General features: G+C 43.6%; 1 protein-coding gene across 3 annotated transcripts in view; it reads left to right on the forward strand.

The window, feature by feature from the left end:
- Positions 1-24,416, forward strand: part of C5QH8orf34 (chromosome 5q C8orf34 homolog) — a 1,794,780-nt gene that overhangs the window by 1,084,905 nt on the left and 685,459 nt on the right. For all 3 annotated transcript variants that reach the window (XM_069621157.1, XM_069621156.1, XM_069621158.1), the window contains exon 8: positions 1,980-2,115. In XM_069621157.1, coding sequence (XP_069477258.1) covers positions 1,980-2,115 — 136 coding nt within the window. The remainder of the gene's footprint in view (positions 1-1,979; positions 2,116-24,416) is intronic.

Genomic DNA, 24,416 nt, shown 5'->3' on the forward strand with positions numbered 1-24,416 from the left:
GATTTGCCTGCAGGCCTCAGAGCACAACAAAGAAGACATGACTTACAAACAGACATGCATAAAAACAAAAAAGGACAAGTGGCAATCGGAAGAGCACCCAGAGGGTGGTATGTCCAATTTAACAGTAATTCAAAAATGTGGGTAAGAATTCAAAATTAAACTACAAGACCAAGATTTGAAGAGCCCATGGGCAGGTATTTACACAATCTCAGGAAATGGGGTAGGGTACTGGTTGCACACCCTACCAAAAAACAGTCCCTGTTCCTCTGGGCGCACCAATCATGAAGTTCTATTCCGCGCAATAGCTTCAGATCAGATCAGAGCAATGAACAACCGCTGGCCCAGACTTTGCACAAAGCCAAGCAAGAACTTTATATCAAAGAGCATCTCTCAGTTCTCTCTAGGAGGGCTTCATAACGTTAGTAATAATAAAGTTCCTATGTCCAAAACCAGTTCTCGGATGGATTCAACCCTCGGCATTGTCATGTGAGATTTATTTTGTCGCAGACTTTGTAAATTGGCCGGTTCTAATCTGGGATTCATGGACTATTGTAAGCCATCCAGCAGTAATTGCGCAGAACCAACAGCAGGCAAAGGGGAAACAGGATTATGGTTATCTAAAAAGGTAGAGAAGATGGAACGACTTCCAGTAGTGACGTGGACTCGGGGCTCAACTCAGCTCGAGAAACCCCTATAGATTGTGAGGGGTTAGCTACCTCCTTAGAAGGTAAGTCTGTTTGAGAAGAGCAGTTAACCTTATTGTTGGTCAGGTGTATCATAGGTAGAACACGAAGAACTGTTTGATGGTCTTTACCAATATCATGGGAGTGACGTTTTTTAGCAAATATATCTAGGGAATCCAACCATACATCAAAATCCTGAGGAGTGTCACAGCAATTCAACTCTTTGATGTGCATGGCCTTAGTGTGCCTCCAGGACTCTAGTGATATTTCTCTCGGAGCCTGCCAAGGAATATACAGGAGGAGCATTATTACATTTACAGGCCCCTTTCTCCCAAGGAGACGACGCCAGGGGAATAGATGTTGCGTGTTCTGCTTTCAACAAGATTTTCACGTCTGTCCGCCCTTAGGGCTGCTGGTGTTTTATCTGATTATTCTAATGTGATGAATGATTTGCTGAGTGAATGACAGGAGAAGTTATTTATTTACATGCACCCTCAACCTAAGTACTTCTCATTGATTACTTCTGTAGTAGACAAGCAAACCTATCCATTATGCCATTGTTGGTTATTCGGGTATCAGTGATGGTGTCATCTACTTGATTAGCTTACACACAGCAAGGCACCGAAACCCCATTAGTAAAACCAGCATTAGAAATACATGAAGCAGCTTGTTTACACGGTTTGTTTGTTCCTGTCAAATATCTTTTCTTTTCAATATCACAATAGCCTGGAATGCACTGCCCACCGCACTGAGAGCCAACCTACCCTACACCAGATTTAGATGCAAAGTGAAAAGTTGGCTTTGGACCAATGACGACCTGCAATTGCGCTAGGCCAGGGCCTATTAGAATTTTTAACCGCCTGCTACCTCTGTTACCTGACATTAGACTATACTAAACTAGTAACCTGTACTTCACTTATCCTGTACCTAATGCATTCTGTATACCGGCTCTGTAATTTCTTCATGTACTGCATTCCCTGTATGTACTCCATGTATGCAACCTAAGCTCAAGTATTCTTATGACTGCTGCGCCCGGCTACCCCTGGGTTTTGTGCGCATTATCAAATAAACAATACAATACAGCGTAATTCAGAAAAAGATAATACCATTAATTGAATGTGTGCAATACTGGCCTTCTTATTGTTGTGTTTTATTTTATGTTTAAAATCATTCATTTCACCTCTATATTTTGTAAAAATAAAGCTAGTATGATGACCTTGTGTGTTACTGACATGAACATTCTGTAGGTTTATTCTGTTTGTGTAATTACAAATGCTGTTTTTTTGTCTTTGCTAGAGGACCTTGATGACTTGAGAATGGAAGGAGTGACCAGCCTGATGCCATCTGGGAGTAAATTTAGCCAAGGTCGAAGCACCTACTCCACCGAACCTCAGGCCAAGGTCACACTGAACATTTGCTCAAGATGTGCAAGGTAAGCTGACAGCAGACTATATACCAAGGCTACATTGCACTGTAAATCTGCATGTTTAAAAGCTTATGAAGAATGGACAAGAAAGAGGTGTAAACTTCTCCACTCCGGAGCATTGTTTAGTACACGGTTGTTTTGAATTCTTCAGTATACCCCCATGCTACTCAACTCACACGACTTTGGCAGGTATCGCCTGCCATACAGCCAAATGACACACATGGCCAGCACCACCGGTCCATAGACCTCAGCGTGATGTCACCCATCGAAAACCTCTGATTCCACCCACATTGAGAGGTATTTTGGATAGCGTAGCGGGTATTCAGCACGGTCTTCACACCCATGGGTTCCCTTAAGGCTGCAGGTCTGTGAATGCACTTGGAAGTCTTCGCTTTTGAGGGACTGGGCCTAAAGAAGTTAAGGAACGCAGAGAAACATCAATTTTCAAACGCCCTGTGGAAGTGGAGCTTTAGTTGCACAGGTGCTCCGTATTTTTAGCCCTCGTTTCTCCTCAACATTTAAGAATGCCATACAGCTTATGTTTATTTTGAACAGCTGAAGGAAATCTGAATTTAGAATGCAGTTTCTAGGCCGACGCACTGATCCCTGTTGCCACTTGCACTCGAATCAGCCGCTCATGTTGTGCCAACATTATTTCAGTCTCCAAACCTCGTTTGCTAGAAGTGGTCTTTTAAGCTCCTTTGAATGAGGCACTTGCTTTCCCGCCCTTGCTTGAGTGACTCAGATTAGCAGGAACAATGAGGAGACTTGCAGGGCTCGTATCCGCCTGCGTTCTGGGAGGGGGCTCCTATTGCTAGCAGTGAGGAGATATATCGCAAAGTAAGTGGGGAGGAAGCAGCAGTGGTGGTCCCGCATTACTGTTTCGGGTCCTATGTACAGAGGCTCTTTCTGGATTCCCACATTATATTCGGTCATTGTTTTTATGGCAATGCATTAACCCATTGTGTGATCAGTGGCGTCGCCAGGAATCAAATTTAGGAGGGGCACAGAGGGGGCCAAAGACAAAAGTAGGGGGAGAATATGGTCACTGCTCGTCTTAGGTAAGGGGGGGTGAGAGGGGGTTCAGGGTTTCACAGGGGGGGCCCTGGCCCCCCCAGGCGCCACTGTGTGATATACTAAAAAGATTCGACAGGCGCAATATATTGTAATGTTGAGACCCCCATCACACTAGTAGTGCACTGCATCACAAACTAACTCACGTGGCTGTGATAAGTAGGTGCTGCGTGTTATCCATGTGGGGCCATGTAACACAAACTTGGCCTCCCCGTATGTTCATTTACAACTGGGGCAAACATCCCCCTAGCAAGGAACGTATTCCTAGGTGTTTTTGATCTAAGGAAACCGACTAGGACTGCAAAGAAACGTTCCTTTTGTGGAGAAATGCACCTAAAGAATGATTTTTTGCACTTGAAGTTTTTTACCCCACTGCTTTTTCCACTTCGCGCTCTGAAACACCTGTGCATGGGCGCAATATAAATGAAATATATCATATCACTTGCACCAGTGCAAACCTTCTGTGATGCTGGCCTTGTTATTTGCAGACCATGGCCCTGATTCACAAAGAATGTTCAATGGTATTTACCCACTGAAAAAAACGCTGTGTGAATCAGGCCCATGCCTAAATGGGTGCACAAAGTGCCTTGGCTCTTCTGTGGCATGACCAAGAAATTAGAGACGTGGGTATTAAAGTATGAATGGGTGGTATCGGGGGTGCACCTAGGTCAACATTTCGGGGGGAGAGGCTAGTCCTTCAAATCTTGTTAGAGGGCTTAACTTCAGGGACTGTGCGGTAAAAGCAAACCTACTTGTGTGGAAGCATTTAACATTTTTACACATTCTAATGAGACTATTTTGCTGCAGCTCCAATGTTGCAAGCAGTGAATTTTCTCTTTTACGTCAGAAACGACCCACTTGAGGCCTGCTGTGAGAATGAGTGGTCTTCTGTCCTCCCTACCCTTACAATCAATCCCCTGGCATGCAGGTAATAAAACCCCATCACAATTGCATATAAATGCATGCATACAAATGCAGTTGCTAACAATTAAATGCTTTTCATTAATAATTGCCTGGCATCTGTTAACTGTCCAGCCGCAGGCACCGTATATTGTCTGTGTCCGGTCTTGTCCTGCCACGGCTCCATAGGTCACCCAGGTCAACTCAATTTAACTCACAATTTCCTGGGGTTGGAGGGCTGTAAGGGATCGGAAATGTCAGGTTGACAACTTTCAGATGATTTATCAACCTCGGGAGGATAGCTCAGCGGCAACGTGCTCGCCTTGGAAGCAAGAAGACACGGAGCAACAAAGGTTCGATCCCCGGGTCTGCACTTAGAAACCTGGGTATTCATTGTGTTATAAATAACCTATCATATCATAACCAATGCCATTTTATTAAACTAAAGATGTCAGCCAAATGCCTCACTTGCCCTACTCTAGGGAGATTTACCAGCCGGAATACTCTAACATAACATTTCTGGCCCTCACACTTGTACATAAACAAGAAAATATATGGCAATGCACAGTGTCAATATTTATATTCACATCACTTTTTAAAGTATTCAATTTTAACCTGAGCGAATCCCCTTCCCCAGGTTTTAAGTCAGTCAATTCTATGGATGAATGGGAGACTACAAGGAAATCCCAGGTTGAAACAGAGTTCCAACACAGTTCTTGACAAAGTCAGGATGTTAAAGAAAACTCCAACACTCCACATTTCAACATATAAAGGATGCCTCTTTATAGGTAGTTTAAGGTTTCTTAAACAGTACCAAAGGAATTCTTGGTCAGGATGATCTCTGTTTAAACTTAAATGCTTTAGAAAAAAATAAATAAGCTAAACACGGGTTCTCTTCATAGTACTTCTCTCTCAGCACAATGAAATGCAACATCTACTGTTTGAGAAATGCCACAGTGTTTCTTTCTTAGCAGCGTAAAACACCAATGGCGTGGGGGCGAAGGTCCGAGGGCCTGTACTGGCCTGAACCAGTTGCAGCCAATATGGAGAAAGCTATTAGGGGCTCACTAAGAGCCCACATTTTAAGAACTACCATTTTGAGGCCATCTCTTGATAACCTAGAAGAAGGAAAGTCCTAAAGCACAAATTCCTTGTGCAGGATTTAAAGGAAATTGGTGCTGCAATGGCTGACAAAAAGGTAAGTTGTGCTACCAAGGCAGTAGAATTGCTTACACCCCGTGTGAAGCCAAATCCAAATCTAGATCTGCCACCAACTTACTCCCCAAAACCTGTAGGGGGTGATCAAACCAAGGGCAAACATGTGGAGCTTGAGAGGCATCCCCTGTTACTGGACGCCTTAAGGTTGACCCAATGACAAAGGGACAACATTGCAGGGGAACTTCAGGCAATGTCCCTATGACAACCAAAGAGACCAAGGAACCCAAAAAACTGGGGGATAAATTAAGATGCTGTGGAGCCCTAAATGTATCCCTAAAAGTCCATCCGAACCACAAAAATAAGGTCAAATAGAAAACCGGGAAAGCGGCAGCTCTAGGGGGAACTATAAAATAGGACAGCAGAACCCCCAAGATGGAATTCTGCCCTTACAGCACACAAAAAGGCATTATCATGGTAAAATCGTTTGTGCACAGTAGTCCACAGGAAAAAAAGTCTGACTGCCACGCATCTCTTATGTGCATATCAAAAAGAGCAACACCATTTACCTAATAGGTAGAGTAGAAGGGACCATGTCCCTGCAGCACTACCCTAAAGTCCTGCTGTGCTACATTAACACATTCAAAGGTAAAAAGAAATGGCAGAAGCTCTCCCTGCAATAAGGGGCAGAAGGACAGCACAATGGACTCCAGTACAGCAGGTGAGTGAGGCTAAAAAAACCTCACCCTAAATGCCAGCCAAGCACATAAAGGATGCTGTGGGTCTTAATAAAAACAATGAGAGGGAAAGTTGCAAAAGGTGATATTCCCGATCACCATGCCTGCACAAAAGTCGAAACTATTTGCTTTTTTAAGGCATGCTTTTCCCTCCATTGGGTACCTAGTGCCATGCATGAGCTGCAGAATTCCACCCTCGCTCCACCTCACAATTCTACCCCATCTTCGGTACACTATGTACCACTAAATACTGCAATAATAATGCTGTTGCAAATATAAAGTTTAATATGTTCCTTTATAATCCTTTTCAAGGGATACATTTTTCCTGCTCCAATGCCTTCCTACGTCGCTTGGTTAATATGTGAAATTGCATCTGTTACTGTGGTAAACTACCCAGTTCTGGGATTGCCTACTCATCCAAACATACATATGTGTAATTTCTTGTCCATGTTCTCATCCCTGTCATACCCACTTGGTCAACAGTCCTAGGACTGAATAGGTGCCTTGTGTGGGCTTTCTTTTGATTCCAGTCCAATTTTGGCTATAATATATTTGCCATTTGGAGGGATTTGTGAGTATATTGCAATCTGTGTTCTTGGGCTAGTTTCCGATTTTTTGAGGGATTATTTCCCTTTTAATGCCAACCCATTGTCTGTGCTGTTGTGCCCGCGGAGTGGCCTGGCTTGGTGCTGTAGTCCTGTATTTGTTTTTGCCTTTTTTAGCTTCCCCACCCATCCCTTTGGCAATTGGCTGTGGCAGTCAGGTCTCCCTTTGCCTCTGTCCTGGCACCCACTTTTCCCTGCTTCCTGGTCCCTTCCTGAATGTAATGTGCAACCTTCCTGTACAGAGACCACTTGGTCATCAGTCCTAGGGCCTGATAGATGCCTTGTGGTGACTTTCCTTTGATTCCAGTCCGAATTTGGCTAGAATATGTGTGGCATTTGAAGGAATTTGTCAGTATATTTCGATCATTTTGTTTTGTGGGCTAGTTGCTGATTTTAAGAGGGATGTATTAGTTATTTCCCTTTGACTCCCAACCCGTTTTCTGTGCTGTTGTGCCTTTGGAGGAGTGGTCTGGCTTGGTGCTGTAGTCCTTTGTTTGTTTCTAGCTTTTTTACTTTACCCAACCAGCCCTTTAGCAATTGGCTGTGGCACTCAGGTGTCCCTTTATGCGCTAGCCCCAGGTGGCACCCCGACCCACTTCCTGTTCCCACAGCTGCCCGTCCCTGAGCCCTGGTTGACCTGAGCAACCCTTTTGAGGACGACCTCCAGGGCAGCCCCTTCGGTATCCATTGAGAAAACCCTATATGTATCCACGAAGAAATGACGGTCTTCTGAAGGAAGTTACAGAAGAAGTGTGAACATGAATAAAAGAGAAGACTGGTGATGTCACATGAAGCAGAAATGTCACACCTAGAAGAGATGACAATGAAGAAAGTATATAGACCTTATAGAATCTGATGGCGAAGTAGCAAATTAAGCAACATTTCTGGAGCTAAATGAAGATTGCACGTGCGGAGAAGCACTGAAGAAAATGCAAAGCCATTTTACAAATGTACAGACGCAGCAACGCAAGTAGACCAAATAATCATGAAGCTGGCTACTGTCAAGGGTTTTGACCCATGTTGAATCAATAGACTGGGTAGATTTGGGGATGAGCTGTCGCCGCCCATTATTCTATCCCAGAACAAACTAAATCAATAGACTGGGTGGATGTGGGGATGAGCTATCGCCGCCCACATTCATGCCAGAATAGGAGAACTGCGCAGTTGGCACGAGACCACTCCAAAGATACAACCTTCTTGTGGGGGGTTCCACATCACCACTCTACTGTAAGGATGCCATCAAAACAATGTTAAGCAAGGGTCCTATACTGTCAAGCAAAAGACCTTTCTATTGAAATGCAGTAATTCAAGACAACTAAAAAATGGATGCAGTACCGACAAATTCCCCAAGGTGGCGCTAGCGGTCTAAACTCTGACAGGGAAACTGTATTTAGGAGTTGCAAGAGGGGCAGGGACTTCAAAGCTTGTTGGTTAATTGGAAATCGTAGCCACCTGCTGTTCCCAGAGGCCAAGAGGCTGGGAAACCTTAACACCTCAGATTCCAGACCAGGAGGCAGGATATCACATGACCCTGTTGATTGATTGAGGAGAGACTTCCAGGCAGCCTGTTGGAGTCCACACAAAAGGCTCTTTCTGTTGAATGGGGTATGTTAATTTTGAGTGTTTCCTGTCAACAGCCCTCTGCCAGCAAGGAGAGACATGTGATCACTGACCCACCCAGACTCCTGGAGGCGGACCCAAACACTTTGGGGAGTTGAATTGCAACAAATATATAGTTTATAGAAACAGTGATAATTTATTGTAACCAAATGACAGGAATGTACAACTTTGAGAGTCTTAGTTTGAAAAATGCCCTCACGATTTGAGTCCAAACTCCAATTTGTACCATGTTCTGGGGCAAAACCCCGCTAATTATGATTATTGTAGACAATGTATTTAAGCTAGAGACATGGAAAGTTACTGGGATATATGTGGAAGGGAAATGTACCTTTGTATAATTTTTGATGAAAATCCCATATTGCAAAACCCACTAAAATCGAAAATCAGCTGCCATTTTTGAATGCAAGCTCCTAGAAACGCCAGAGTCGGTACAGGGACTATCTTTAGTAATATATGATGTGTGTATGTGATGTCAAACAACTGTGTACCTGGGAAATATGTGTTTGGATCAGGAATAGATTTGTGTGCACATTGACCAGGGGAGTGTCATTTCTGCAGGTCATAAAAATGACATCACTCTGACACACTATCCCTTCCCAAATCAGGGACCAAAGAATTTATTGACCTATCAAATCAAGAGAGGGGCAGGCTCAGTTATGCCACGCACACACCCACTTCCAAAACACATAAAAAGAGACTGCTGGGACAGGTAGAGACATTCATTTTCCATTTCTGCGGAGCATTTTGACGGCCGACATCCCATCCAGACAGAGACCAGAGATCCAGAGAGACCAGAACTGTGCAGTGCTGAGAGCAGAACCAGTGCCTGATTGACCCGCCGAGCAGAGACAACCGAAGTCCAGTCCAGTTGACCAGATCCGTGACGAGGCCCATTCATTTCATTTCATTTCAAAATTAGGCGTGAGTATCGGCCAGAACTGTGCAGAACCCAATCTCTTAGTTAAAATAATCTAATTCAAGCTATTTTAACCTAATTAGAACAGCCTCCTAGAAATCGTGTCATCTGTCATTTTTAAAGCTGCACAATTGTCACCTGTCATTTCTGCAGCTGCAAGCTGTCACCTGTCATTTTGAGTTTTACTTTAAATCCGAAAATCTACCTTTATTAAATCATCCGTATCTCCGGAACCGTGTGTGCTAGGAATGAGATTTGACTTTCATCTGAAAGCTTAGAATCTAGGCTTTCCAACGAACCTAGAACCGACTTCCCTATACCGTAATCGCGAGACACGCACTCGCAAAATTTATCGCGATTTGCGATTTGGCCCGATTTCTTCATCTGTAGAAATCAGCAGCTTTTTGCTTCTCTTTGCTAAAATTCGTTTGCAATCTGCTAATCATTCATAGAGTATTGTTAAAGTGAGCCTGAACTAATATAAAGTAGCCATCACCTACCCTGAAGCTCTAGAGGGAATTAAAAGCAATTTTAGCACCTTTTCACTTCCTTGCAAACCACATTAAAGTAATTTGCCTGTGTTTAAAACTCATCCCTGTTTTCCCTAAGCTTGCTGGGAGAACTGGAACTGTGTATTGCATTATAAAGTGTGATTTTTTGGGATTCTTGAAGACTGTGTGCTCTCCTTCCATTTCTTGTATTGCATAGGGGGGGGTGAATTGTCAAAAGAAAGTGATCATATTATCTTTTGCTAAAATCATAACAAGTTTTTTCTGTACTGCATTTTATTCCACCTTGCATTTCCTTGAAACCATCAAGCATTTTCAGCTACCTCACCCTCTACACTACTCCTAAGTAACCAAATCAGTGTACCCCTGTAACATTACCCATTGTTGATCACGGTCATATTCTGAAGTGTGATATCAGTTATCAATTTATTTATAAAGTGTGATAGATATATATTGTTGAATTGTCCAAATAAACCTTTTTAATGTGCAAAACAAACCTACTTCTTGGCTCAGTGGGGTCAGAGGGATTCTAAGAGGGGGGTGTTATACAAGGGTTGTCATCCAGAGTACTGAACTGGACATAAAAATACATCAATAAGGGTTTTCCTCAGCATCCCAGACTAGGCATTGACTGTACTGTTGATTGAATATCGCTTACACTACATAGTGAATAGATTGCAGGTGGTGCCGTCAATGTATATATATAGGAATGTATACAATCTGGATGTTTCACAACGCATTTTAGCAAACTTGGACCCCATTAATGAAAGGGCTGGAAGTGTGGCGCAGCAGAATAGAATAGCTGACGGCGAAGGAAGCTTCGAGAAGGCTTGCCTGGCCCAGTGTCAAGAGTCGGGTCCACCAATAGCCTGGTTATCTACTCGAGAAGATACAATGAACATGAGAAGCGAGCTGAGCTCCTGTGTGAGGTGTAATGAAAAACACTAGAAGCGCCAGGTTTCTTCATTTAATAATATTAAAGACACCGAAGTAGCTCACAATGTGGGCTCTAGTCACATGGTCAGATGAAAATAGACTTTGGGGTGAGCTACACCGCGACCAGAATATGGCCATGCCTTCACTTCCTTTTATTCACAGGCACAGTGAGCCTTCGCAAGGCCGAGTTCAAACAAAGTAATTGAATGGCAGATCGCCGGACTGATGATGGATGTTGTGCTAATTGGGCAGGGAGGCATGGCCAGACCAACCCCCCAACACCTGGGGTACCAGCTTGCATGCTACTAGTGAGTGGAACCAGAAGGGTTCAAGCGTGCCAACCAATTGTAGAGGACCACATAGCAAAGAGCCCTATAATTTGAGAAGCCAATGGAACATTGTGTATTAGTCTAACATGGAAGATGACTTGCACTTGGGGTGGGCTTATATGTCGACCTGACCTTTAGAGACTCAATCACGATCCCCGCCCTTATAGAAAGTATACTTAGATGTGCCCATAAAGCCTATCGCATCCCCTAGTAGGTTTTCTGAATTTTGCAACATAGTATGTCACATATGACAGGTTTTTGTTATAAAAGTGCATTCTTTTTTAAATGTATTGAGATCATGCTGTGCGGGTTTCTTTGTACTCCCTGTTTTAACAAATGTTATTAAAACAGCTGTGATTTTGCCAAACTTCCTGAATTGGTCTGGTTATTGATGTTTGAGTAACATCTCCATCCCCATCCATCTCAGATACTGTTACCTCATCTTAAGGGCCTACAGGCGCAGCACTAACCACCCACTTCTACTTCCTCAAACACACTACCCAAACACTATACATGCCCACTGGGCTAGCCAACCTATACCCTTAGACATACCCAACACAAGCAACACACATAACAAACAAACCCAGACACTGGACCTTACCTTACCAGACTTATCTGTAAAGACTCAAGAAGCCAGTGTGCACAACCTTAAACACCTGCCAATCTACACATAAACCACACATACACACCCGAACATAACATACAGTCACATAGAAACATCCCAGGCATCGGACCGTACCCATACAGATACAAAAAGCCATTGCATGCAACCTACCATCTGCAAGACAACACACTCAGGTGCTAGTTTCTCCTGGTTCTGGACCTTATCCTATCATTCTCCCCTCACTAACCGACTCTGTCCTCTTACTTGCAGAGCCATGTCAGTGCCTGGAGACTGCCCTTGGTTGATATCGGTGTGCGGTACAAATCAACATAACAAATTCCAAATTGGCAGGTGATTAAGAAGTTGTGGCAATAGTAAGGGAGATTAGGTTGTATCTTCTGTCGAGCAGAATAATGTTTTGAGAGATTGCATACGTGCAAATCACCCAAAAATATGAAACACATAAAAAATGGCTTGCAGTCAATGTGTCACGGAAGTGGGGTAGATCAGAGATTGTGGAGTGAGTGAGGAGTGTGATTGGAAAGGTGTAGGGTAATGGAGGGGTGTTGGTTGGGGCTGATGAAGGGTGAGGCTAGTCGTGAAATGTATCCCCTATGCAGTAAGTATTCTAAAAGCTAAGAAAGCTTTTAACATTCATGGGTTGCCTTCCAGCTAGATCATTGCAGGATCCAAGATAGAAGAGTGGGGACCCGGGGTGGACTGGGATGGTTGGCAATTGCCACCCAGGATAGCTGCACTGCTTTTTTTGGGCCAGGGCTTCACAATTTAAAAAGGCATAAGTGAAACAGACAAAATCCTTTAGAATTTAGCCTGCCTTAAAGGAAAGGAGTGCTGCAAGGCCTGCTCAGCTTCTGCATAGATGGGGCAAGGCACTGATCTTATTTTCAGCAATGTTGTAGATGTGCCTGGGCGACTCCCAAACATGGGTATTGTGGTGGGTCGGAAGAAGGAGTTAGACTCCTTGTGGACATTATAATTCACTTTTATTCAATTATAAGAAAAAGGCCCATCTGTCCCTATTTCTAAACAAAGTTCTGTCTTGTTAACTTGATAGTCTTGTATGACCTTCTTTATTACAAGATGCTGTATCACAGTTTTTCCCCTTTTCATCTTGGAGTTCATATAGTAATTTCCCTCCTTTATCAGGTATTTGTTTGGAAGCTTCATAGACTTCCCACACAGGGTTATTAAATCTCCTTGTTGAGTACACCGGACATCCAGCATCTTACTCTGGCTTTCTGCAACTCTTCAAAAACCGCAGGCTGCGCTGCTGATCTCAGGGCTGCCTCTCCAAGGCATGCTCACGTCAGGGGGCTTCCTGGGCGTAGGATACTCTATGCTTCTCTGTGTTCCTCCACTCCTCTCAGTTAAGTATGTGTCTTCTCTCAAAGGGACATTCTTCTTTCCTTCTCTGGGATGGTTGTTAACAGATTTACCTTCAACCAAATATGTAAATATTACATCATTCTTGGTAGCTCATAGTTCCATGTTAACTACCATGCTGTGTGGCCTAGGGAGTTCCTCACAGAAACGGGAGTCCTTTTCCCCTCAGAGGGAGTCTCTCCCAGTAAGATTCCACTTGCCCAGACCTCTAGGGGAGGTCTTGCGGAGCAGGCTCAGTTCCCTGGCCTCTTAGGGGGAGTCTCCGCCTTCGGAAGAACGGCCAGAAACCTTTGATTCGTCACAGTCTCCGCAGTGAGTGAAAGGGTGGAGAGCCTGGTCACAGGTACATGTTCATACCACCCAACAGCAATGCTCACATTTAAATAACAGACTCTGTAAACCCCGATGGTAATGTGGCACCACTGGGGCCCATACACCATTGGTTTGTAACAATCCTCATCACCGTATCCCCACTTCTACTTGCAGCGGTAGTAAGGGTCCATATCGTATTACAGTTTGTCCCCAGTTTCATTCTGTAACACTGCTTACCCTATGCTCTGGTGAATTTCTTGATTACTGGGGAGTGTATTACAAAAAGAGTTAAATAGCGTGCCCTGAACAGCACCTATCAATGTTACTACATGGTACTTATAAAAATGGCTGTACGATTGTTTATGGTACTCACCTTTGGGAACAGTAGAAAAATACACATAGAAAGGTGTAACATTTAGGTAGTCATTATTAGTAGACTGCAAACTAAGAGTTCACAGTTTAGTGGATTTTATTTACTAAAACACAGCTGTATAAAGTTGCCACATCTGCCGGTGGCATTGCACACATTCTGCTCATTCACAGTTCACTACCAGTGGAGATTAAAATTCAGGAATACCTCAAGAGCTATTTCTGAAATATCACCTCAGCCTCTGGTGACTTAAAGTTTTTTTTTTTTTTTTATCATTTCTTTGAGACATTTATACTATTATGTGAAGGGAGAAATTGATTATGTGCAGTAGTGGCTCCTCCTGATCACTATTCTACATTTTTGTTAATGCACAATAGGATAAATTATGATCATTCTACGCATTACATGGCTATGGTGCTGGGGTGTGGGCATTCAGAGATGCCCCATTTTCACCCCCTTAATATGGCCCTTTGCAATAATCTTTTTCTACTATTGAAGGGAAGCATTTGTGATTCTCCTCTGTACAGTAAAACTATTTTTAAAACATTTGGGGCCAACCTTTTGATTTCCACCAGAAAGTCTGCCTAAAATAGTACCACCGGTATTCCCATGGATACCATGGATGATAGTTTATCAAACCCTGAATTGGGTGCACACTACAATTGTCAGTATTTGCCAAATTGTACCATTACCTCACAACTCTGGATGACTCTGTGATTCGGATTCTGCGATTGTTTTTCATTGCTTTTTCTAGAACACTCTCATCCTATGTGACCACTGACAGGCACGCGTGCATATCAACAACAGATTCGGATAAATAGATTTAAAGTCACATGAGCACCGATACATCCTTCTAACTATACTTCACACACTCACAATACACTCAAAAACATCAACCCAGTCACATAAACACACACACACCACATAAACACACACACCACATAAACACACGCACACTCTCCACATTACTTGAAAACATACATAAATATGGTAAGTCGCTATTGCTCCCTCACCATCACAGGATCTCAGGCAGATTCCCTTTACAGTTCCCTCTGCTTCCATGAGATGAAATATACAGCCACATTCCCAAGAAAGTGCAACTTGGAAGCACAATAAAAGCCAAGTCCCCACTGCATCTTTCGCTGTGTTGTCCAAGTGTGAACCCCATGGCCACAATTACAGCAAGAACCTATGCACGGCTGCTTGTCGTGTCTGGCAGAGGCTGACTGGCAACTCAAGGTGGTCTACTGTCTAAATGTGAGCCCGGGCAAAGACTGTGGTGACAGATAAGTAACATGCTTAGCATGATGGGGATTTACAGGGGGTGATTGGGAAAGAATTGGTGACTGAGCAATGACGGCAAGGGACGGGTAGTGAGTTAAGGGTTAAAGGATGGAGCAAAAAAGGAACTGAGGTCTGAAAGTTAATATTGAGGGACGGGAAGGACACCGACAATGGAAAGTATGGAAAATAGGGTACATGAGACCGAAGTACACATCTGGAATGGTCAGTAGGTCGATTGACTGTTGCTGACATCTCTGCCTGACCTGCATGTCACTTCACCAGGTTGTGGGGCGGGTTTGACCCCTTTCTTTTTTCTGACAATGTGATGTATATTTCCTTTATGAACATGTGTTTCAATTAAGACTTCTCTCATATTTTTCCGGTTGCTTTAAAAAATAATGTGGTGCTTCCAAAGTGCACACAATTGTGCAGCCTGAGATTATAAATATTGTGAGTTTTCAATATAATTATAATCTTAATATGTACAAGTGTCTCTACTCTCAGATGTTTTTGCCTCAGGATACAGACAATTAATAGGCTTCCCTCTTGTAGATACATGGTGCTTTGAAAGCAAGATTTATTGACGGGTTACTAGTTTATATATTGAAAGTGTTTTTTATTTCCAATTTTGAAGATTGAATAGGACAATGAAGTCTCTCCTGCTCTCTAAATTGGAAAGTGTGGAACCAGGAAGACAAGGCTCTAATCCATGCCTTCCATACATTTCAAACATTATGTGAACCCGAGAAAATCACTTTTTACGATTCTTATTTTCCATTTCTGTGGAGAAAGTCTCACTCGTTTGGGTTTATAGTCTATAGTGTTAATAAATACATTGTTAGAATTGTAACATTAATACAATGTATACGTGTGGGCAGGCAGGATGCCAAGTGAGGGTCTTATGCTGTGGGAGAGTAGGTAGGCAGGGTATCGGGTATGGTTTTGTGTTTTGGGCTTGTGGGGGCAGGAAGCCAGGCATATGTCTTTTGCTGTGCCAGCTCATCTTTGGCTGTGACAGCGAAGCCAAACTGGCTGATTCAGAATTGTCTTGGCTCTACCAATGAATTCTATAGCTTCATCACCTCTTTACATTAGACTTAAGCTAAAGATGGGATGGAAAATGTAGCCTGCTGTTACTGGGACAAGATGAAATCTGGGCTCAAACCCCAACCTTCCGATTTCACCAATTATAGTAGCCTGGTGAAACCATTTCACTATTTTAAGTATGTGGCAGAGTTTCCTGGTGCCCCGGGTCGCTAAGAAACTACCAATATAACTGAAAGATATGTTGCCTAAAAGGGTATTAATCTCTACTATATATACTTGGGAATGTGTGGTACGGGAACAGGTTTGTACAGCGTTTACTTGTTCTGGAAGTTGGGCCGCTGCATTGTGGACTTGGGCCGCTGCAGCATGAGTCAGAAAATTACACTTGCCCTCTCCGCCCCCTGCAGCAAAATGCTGCCAGTCCTCTGGCTGTGAGGACGGAGACAAAAAGACCGAAGTACAGCGGGTAACCCAGTGACCAATGAGAAGAAGCATGGAAGAGAATGCTGATATTCTTCGCAGTTGGTTAAGGTGGAATGGAAGAGAGGGGTGGAAAGGGGGCCACGTGCTGTAAACCTACCAACCATTGGCGTGCACACTAGAATTCACCTACCAGTTATTGATGGGGAAATGAATGGAAATTGATTAGATCCAGATTGTTCCGGATATGTAGTTTTATGAATCGTGCTTTATTCGTATTTATTTTTGTTTTTTTGCGTTGAACAAGTGGCTGCTGGTGTATGTGTATCCTCGTTAAAGTAAAGACGTACTTTGCACGAATTACTTTACCTGGTCCTTTTGTATTTCCTGGGCCTCCTTGGCTTTCCTTATTGAAAGTCTACAGCCCCTGGAGATGACTTGGCCATAGTATGTGCTACATACATGTGTTTGCTACTTACACAACTGTTCCATGTGCTGGGGCAGGAAGAGTTCCAGCGGGAGATAGCCGAAATATGCTCTTTAAATGTTCACATTTACCTCTGTGCGTCATCTACTCCCCTCGTTGTCCATAGCATAGCACTGTCCATGCAGTCCTGTGAATAATCCAACACGGGTTTCACTGCAGCTTTTGATTGGGCCAATATCAAAAGCATTGAGTGGCTTTTAAATGCTCAATTCGTTTTTGTCCAAGCACTGCTATGCTCTGTAATGTTTTCGTTCATTGAATGAGGCTGCAACCGACAAAGTGCAAAACATAATGGTCAACAATACATTCTCCACCAATCACGGAGCAAATTACCTGTACTGCAAATTGAGCTTGCAGTGCAAAATAACATTTCCAGTTTATGTTCTTGGAAACACTGCACATGGTCGTGGTACATTGCACCCGGGGGAGGTGTTCGAAATGTCACGTGAATTTATTTTCTTTTGTGTTGTCGACGTGAATGCACATTTAAAAACAAAAAGCTCATAAAACAAATGTCTTGTACCAGTTCTATATCCTACCACCATGTGCAATCTTATCTAATGCACATTAGCAAAACTAGAGCGAATTAGCACTACAATCGTAATGTGCACCACTGAGGGCCCGATTCTCAAGTTGTGTAGTGGAATAGTTAAACAACTATGCTCACCCTAAGAGCAGCTTCAGCGTTGTATCCTGCCCTGACACAGGATACAACGTTGAAGCTGCTTACTTTACTGGTTTGCACACCCACCTGCACTGCGACCGGCTTCCTGTGGCACTCCTCCACAATACCGGCACCAAAATGGTACTGTATATGTTTGCCACTTTAGCGCACATTTAAAAGTGAAGGAGTGCCACAAGAATACCTGTTTTAAGTGGAAGGTAACAAATGTAGCGGTTGCTAGGTTGGTTTCCCACTCATCCTAGCAACCGCCACATGTATTCTGAAAGTGGCATATTCATACCGACTTCGGAAGAATGTGCCACCCTCAGAATAGGTCTTAAGTACCGAAAAGGTTGTTAACGCTTTTAACAACCTTTTTGGTACTTAACACCCACTTGAGAATTGGGCCCATAGTCCTGCTCACCCTCAAACTCAAAAGCTATAAGAGTCAAAAATGTATTAGTAGAAGATTCCAACTCAAAACCCAGTAATATACGTCCTAGTACTGTACAAGTATATCCTATAAAATAGCTAGATAATACAAAGGTATCCTCTTAATTGGGCAAAGTACAAAGGGTCATCCTAACATCGCGTTTGCTTAGTCGATCTTATGGAATTTTGTGCGGAGTTTTATTGTTCTTAAAAATGTTTGGTTTAGATCTTTCTATGCTATAAGATTGACAGGTTTCGATAGAAATATCATAATCCGGCTGTTTCATATGATTTATGATTAAACCACACATTGACCAGTGCCAATTTGTAAAGGTGATTGAATCCCTTGCCAGTTATAATTCTATTCTGTGTTGGTGTAATGGCAGGAATTGTCTTGTGGATAACGTGACCCATTCTCCAGAATCATGCAGAGGTTAAAACTGATCATTTCATAGTTGGCTACATTTGTTTTAAACTATTTTACTTTTTTGTTGCATCATTAAGCATTGGCTCTTATGTCTTTTAGAAATGTTCACAACAATAAGGACTAAGGAAGATCATCAAAACCTGCAGATAGTTTTGATCGCGTGGGCCCCCCTATACTGTACAGCTCTCTCCTGAATAGTGCAATAAAGAAACAGCACTACTCTGGGAAACGCAAAGGAAAAATCTGTTTTATTTTTTTAATTTTCAATTAAAATTGTTGTAAAGTATGCTCTGCTGTGCTCTTTTTCACAAGCACAGTCCTGCTTTGTTCAGAAACACCCTCTGTTCTCTTAACTGCACTACAGCAGCTGAAAAGCAGCGTGCAGCACTTTACAAGCCCTAAAATAAATAAATTAGCCCAGCTTTTTAATCAACCATGAAGGTCTCCCTGAAACTAGAACATCTTATAACTAAGATGTCCAGATCTTCCTGGGCCCTTTTTTTTGGAGTGGCCGTGGGTCGTTTAATGGCAGAACCGTGCATAGACCCACAGAATGTGTACCTAGTTGTGATGGGGTTCACTGATTTTCAAGGGCGCACACAGGAATGCCTCGAGATTTCAGCTTCTGCTTTTCCCAAGAGATGCTCACGTAAACAGGTACGAGAGTACACCATGACCTCCAGCAGTGACGAAACCAAATTGAAGGGTTGCTTCCCAGCGGCTTGTCCTGTCTCCTTGAAGGCAAGGATAGGTGCACGCTGGCACCAGTTGCAGGGCAGTACTTTTCCTGAGTAAACAAGTTATTGAGGTTTCTAGAAGGGTGTGCGGCATGTTTGATTGACAGGCACACTTAAGAAAAGCTTTGCACCCACACGAACAAAGTAGGACCCATCCAATGAGCTAGCATCGTGCACGTGCAGTGTGTCCTGGAACCGAAAGGCCTCCAAGTCGCTGTTCCTTTTTCTCTCGCTGGGCACTGGCTTGAGGGGGTGGCAGAGCAGAGTATTCCAAACCAGTCCGGTGACCATTTGAAGGGGGCCCCTGTCACAGACCAATACGTAAGGAAAGTAAGAACTGTGCTCATTGTAACTTGAATTTACCTACTTGGCAGCATAATATCCGGTACAGTTTGTAGTGATTATTTGTCTTTATCTACTTATTGCAAAAATAAATGCGAAGTATAAAGCATTTCCTTTCTCTCTGAGCGAGTTCATGGTTTCAAGCGAATACGAACCTGCAGTGGTGTGCTTGCTTTGGGCCGGTCCTAGTGCAAACACACACACCCATATAGAACACCTTGAAAGTGCTTTCAAATAAATATTTTCTTTGATTATGAGTGGAGCAACTGGGGTAATAACTCTGATTTGCTCCGATAATTGGCTTCTGCTGGAGTATCATGCAGACCGGAATGCCTCCAAATCTATGTTCGCAAAGTTGAAATGCTCCTTTTTCTGGGCCCGCTCAAAATGTAAGGCTCTCTAACTTCTTTGTTCTATGACCAATGGTGTGAAAACATAGTCTCAGAGAATCCCAGATGGAAAACACTTGAGGGTTATGTCCTTAATCTTGTGAGGTTTCATTTTTTTTCCTATTTCTACATCCTACACACCGAACTTGTTTAACACATGTTAGCCTCTCTTGAGGGCCTTATTCAGCTGGATGAGATAATTACCCCCTCTTGTAAGGAATGCTCCATTGTTCACTGATCACATTACATACCTAACTGCATGACTACCTACAGGCAAGTGCTCCCACAATTAGAGATCCAATGAAACAGAAAGGTGTTCTTTTCCTGTGATGGTTTTCAGATTAGATAATGTAAGTGAGCACACACAACTACAACAGAGTAGCATCCTTCCAAGTACCGGAAGCTAATATCATGCTAGTTGTAGCCATTCCCCAAAGTACTGCACTTATTCATTCCAGTCGCACCTGGTGCTGCAGTGACCTTATACAGCAAAAAGGAGGATCCATCTAACCTGGCATAGAAACATGCCAGCTAAAGAGGCCACTCCATGTACACTTATCATCTTCCAGACCAGTCGCATGACTCCACGGAGTGAGTGGAGATTGGCGAGAGCTAAATAACATCCCTGATCAGTTTTTACAGCACTTCACTTGGCCACGTGTGTTTCCATTACATTTCAGAAGGCCACTTTCTCTTTAAGATTAGATGCACTCAAAGGCCTATTATCCACCTTTCAAGATCAGCCATCTTCTTCCGGGTGGCTGTCCATGGCATATTACACATGGTCCACGCTTCTAGTGTGTTAACTATGTTGAAAGCTCTGCTTCTTACTGTGTCATCTTGGCTGCATCACGTTTTATTTTGAAAGATTGAATTATAGTGTGAACTTCTTTAACCTGGACATCTCAATGCCTATTTTTATTTTTCTGAACGTTAACGGCTAGCAGCTGTACCACCTCCTGTGGTTCAGTGTGCCCAGACCCACAGGGACATTTGACAACTGAGTCCTTTCCGGGAAATCTAGCCAGCAGAGCTGATTGCAGTTCAGTTTATTTATTTGCTCCATCTAGTAAATCTGTGGGGATCATTACAAGGTTGGAGGAAGCCATGTCGCTATTTGCGGCATGGCTACCCCCATACTGCATACTGGGTCCGGGTTCCCTGAATAGGGAAATTCCGGGTTCCAACCTTGGAGGACCCGGTATTTCCCCATTCAGGGAACACATCCCAATTCCCATTCGAGCCCCCATAAGGCTCAATGGGAATGGGTGACCATGCTAACAACGGGCCCGTTATTAACGGGCCCGTTGTTAGCATGCTGGTCCTTTAGCGGGTCCCGCTAAGGGCACCTGGTAAAACCAGATGCCCTTAGCGGGAACCGCTAAAGGACCTCGTAATGCAGCGGTAAGGGGTTCACGGCTCCGTCACCTTTACCAGCGCCGTTAACCCCTTGCCGCCTCACTTGTAATGAGGCCCTGTGTCTCAGTAGGTTCAGTTAAGGAATTATTTTTGTTTTTATTGTCTAGTGTTTGCTTCTCTGTGCCAGGGAGAAGATGTAGCTGTGAGAGGAAGTCATGTAGGTAGGTTGCACCCCCGACCTGTTCATCCCAGCCATATGGCATGTAATAATGTTGGTGATGAACTACTTGCTATTTTCACATGGGCATGACCCACTATCAGGTTTTTGACCTTCCTACTAAGTGGGAATATAGTAAGCAGTCTCCAATCAACCTTTAAAACAGATGTACTCTTACTTAAACCTACAGACTCCCTGTATCGACCATAACACAAGTATAGGAGGATAGCAATAGATCAAAGTGATGTTTTATACAAAAGCACAGGTCAATTTTATTAATACATCAAAACACAAGTGTAAGCACCTGCTTAGTCATAACAAATATATATTTTGTTAAAAACATATACACACAACAATGTACTATTTCTAATACACCAATACTAATATATTCACACATCAAAAAGTAATGGGCGAAGATTGTCATAGTGGGAAATTAGATTGAGATGACCATCACTGTGTATAGTCAAGCCATGGAGGCTTGACTTTTTGATGATCCTGAGACATGTTTCAGCCTCATTGGGCCTTAACAGCAAGGAATAGCTTTGGTCTGTAGGTCCAGCAGGCACAGGACCCATGTCTGGGCATACCCGTCCCACTTGGGGTAACTACAGCATAGGGAGCTAAGCTGCACCTCACTCAGGATGTCCGACAAGGCTGAAACCTGACTGGAGTTGCTTGTGTTTCCTCGAAGAGGGGAACTGGTCTAGTAGTTGGGGCTTGGGCTGCTCCCATTGGTGGCAGTACCTGATTGATTTGCATATAGCTGGACCCCCTTTCCAATGGCACAGACGGCCTAAACAACAGTGGTGTGGAAGGTTTCCCAGGGCAGTGCAGTGGTTCAGATTTATTCAAACCTTCCACACATCACTTTTTTGGTTACAGTTTTTCTCCCTGTATGTGAGAGAGCATGCCCAGACGTGCGTCACATCCTCTCTGCACCATAAGGAACCAAGCTTCACCTCACAGATGAGGCCAACAATGCTGAAACATGTCTGGGTTTGCTTGTGTTTCCATGCTGAGGGGACCTGGCCTAGCAGTTTTGGCTGTGTTGCACCCATTGCTGGCAGCAGCTGACTGGTTTGCATGTGGCTGGACTCCTTTTGCAATGGCAGAGACAGACTAAAACATGTTGGTGTGGACGTTTGCCCAGAGAAGTGCACAGGGTTCAGGTCTTATAACTTATACAAAACTTTTCACCCATCACCTTTTTGGTTACAGAAAGCAAGTGGGGCCAGTCCAAGTGATTTTCCCTTTACTTGCCCAGTTACTTGACCCAGTAGAAATTGTGTGGTATTACTTTAGAATTCTCCATCTGTGTGCAAGAGTTGAAGTTTCCTGCTAAAGGATCTGCAGAAGGTACATTCTATAGAGCACTTCAGAAAGCAGGAAACCCATAGAGGATTATATTTGATTTTATAATTTCTCCAGACTGCCAAAGACCAGTCTCTGAATGCAGCCAGGAGCAATCGTACACTGTAGGTACAGGCGTGGTTATCCTTTGCACAGATTGTGTCCAACTCTCTGGTTTCCATGCACCCTTGTACCACCAAACTATTGTGTCTTGCCAGAGTCATTACACCGTGGGTTTATGGTAACTGGTACTGTGCATTATAAAGGAACCCTTAGGAAAACCATTTTCTCAATTGCCTTTTATTGTTTTGTTACAATTCATGCATCATGGCCCTTTGCCGGCAGAAGGATCACTTGTGAGACTCAGTGGCCTCTTGGAGTTATTGTCTTGCTATTGTCCTCAAAACGTTGTAAAAAGAGTATGTGGAGCTTAGCTGCCAGGTAAGCTGTTCTGCTACTCATGACTGCTTTGTAGATGATACATCCATTCTTAAACAGTTTGCTGGCCTGTAGAGGAACTCAAATGTAGTTTGCATAGAATGGGGGTGATTCAGTCAAATTTCTGCACATCCATAATAAGACGTGCTGCAGCACGGTGGACTGCTTTAGGCGAGCCAAGTGAGCGGCTGGGAGCTCTGCCAGGATGGCATTTCGCCCATAGTTGTGCCAGACCACATGGGCCTGCACTTCGTTCTGGAAGTCCTGCAGTGTGATGAAGGGTTTGATTTTGCGAAGATTTGGAGCCAGGCTGTTTGGGCCTTCTTGGCAATGTTTTTCTGTAAGGACAGGCTGCTGTCAATGGTGAAGCCTAAAGATGTTGTTGAATCCAGGAGTTGCAGAGTAAATCCTTCTAGGGAGCATATCATTAAGCCATTGTTGAACAAGTTGATGTTTAGCAAGGAACAGATGAGGATAAAATCGGTCTTGGCTGGATTAAGTTTGAGGTAGGCAGCTGACATCCAGCACTGATGATGGTTAGGTGATCTTGGAGACAAATGATGTTCTTTGGGTTTTTTATACTCATGTACAACTGAGTATCATCCACATGTTGTGTGTGGCTATGTCTCTGTCTTTGAGGAGTGTACCCCGCAGGAGACTGGGAGTTGGTTAGAATGCAATGTGTTCATCTGGACGGCTTGGTGTCATCCCAAGAGGTAGGAGTTAAACCAATTACAGACAGTGCCAGAGAATCCCATCCTATCGGTGAGGAGGGAGAGGAGGATTTGTTGGTCAATAGTGTCAATTGCAGCCGAAAGATCAATGAGGACGAGGAGTCACAAGTTACACCTATTCATGATTTGGAGGGCATCATCCACCATCTGGATGGTGGCCGTCTCAATACTACACTTTGGAGGGGACCCTGACTGACAGTTGTTTAGGAGGTGTAGTTGATTTTATCTGGCGAGTAGTTGTGTAGCAACTTCTTTTTCCAAGATTTTGACTGTTAACAGGAGGTCAGTAATGGGCCGGCATGTGGCCAGATCATCTGGCTCTAGGGTAATTTTTTCAAAAGAGTTCATATGAGAACGTCTTGAGGGTGTCTGTGAATGACGCTTCGGTGGGGAAAGCATTAATGATTCTGCGCAGTGCATGGAGCATCGGGCCCATACATTGTTTAATGATAGAGGCCGGGATGATATCATCAGAGTAGAAAGTAGGTTTGAGAGAGGCAATGGTTTTC

This window comes from Ambystoma mexicanum, chromosome 5q (assembly GCF_040938575.1).
Source record: "Ambystoma mexicanum isolate Mex_15411 chromosome 5q, UKY_AmexF1_1, whole genome shotgun sequence".
Lineage (NCBI taxonomy): Eukaryota > Metazoa > Chordata > Amphibia > Caudata > Ambystomatidae > Ambystoma > Ambystoma mexicanum.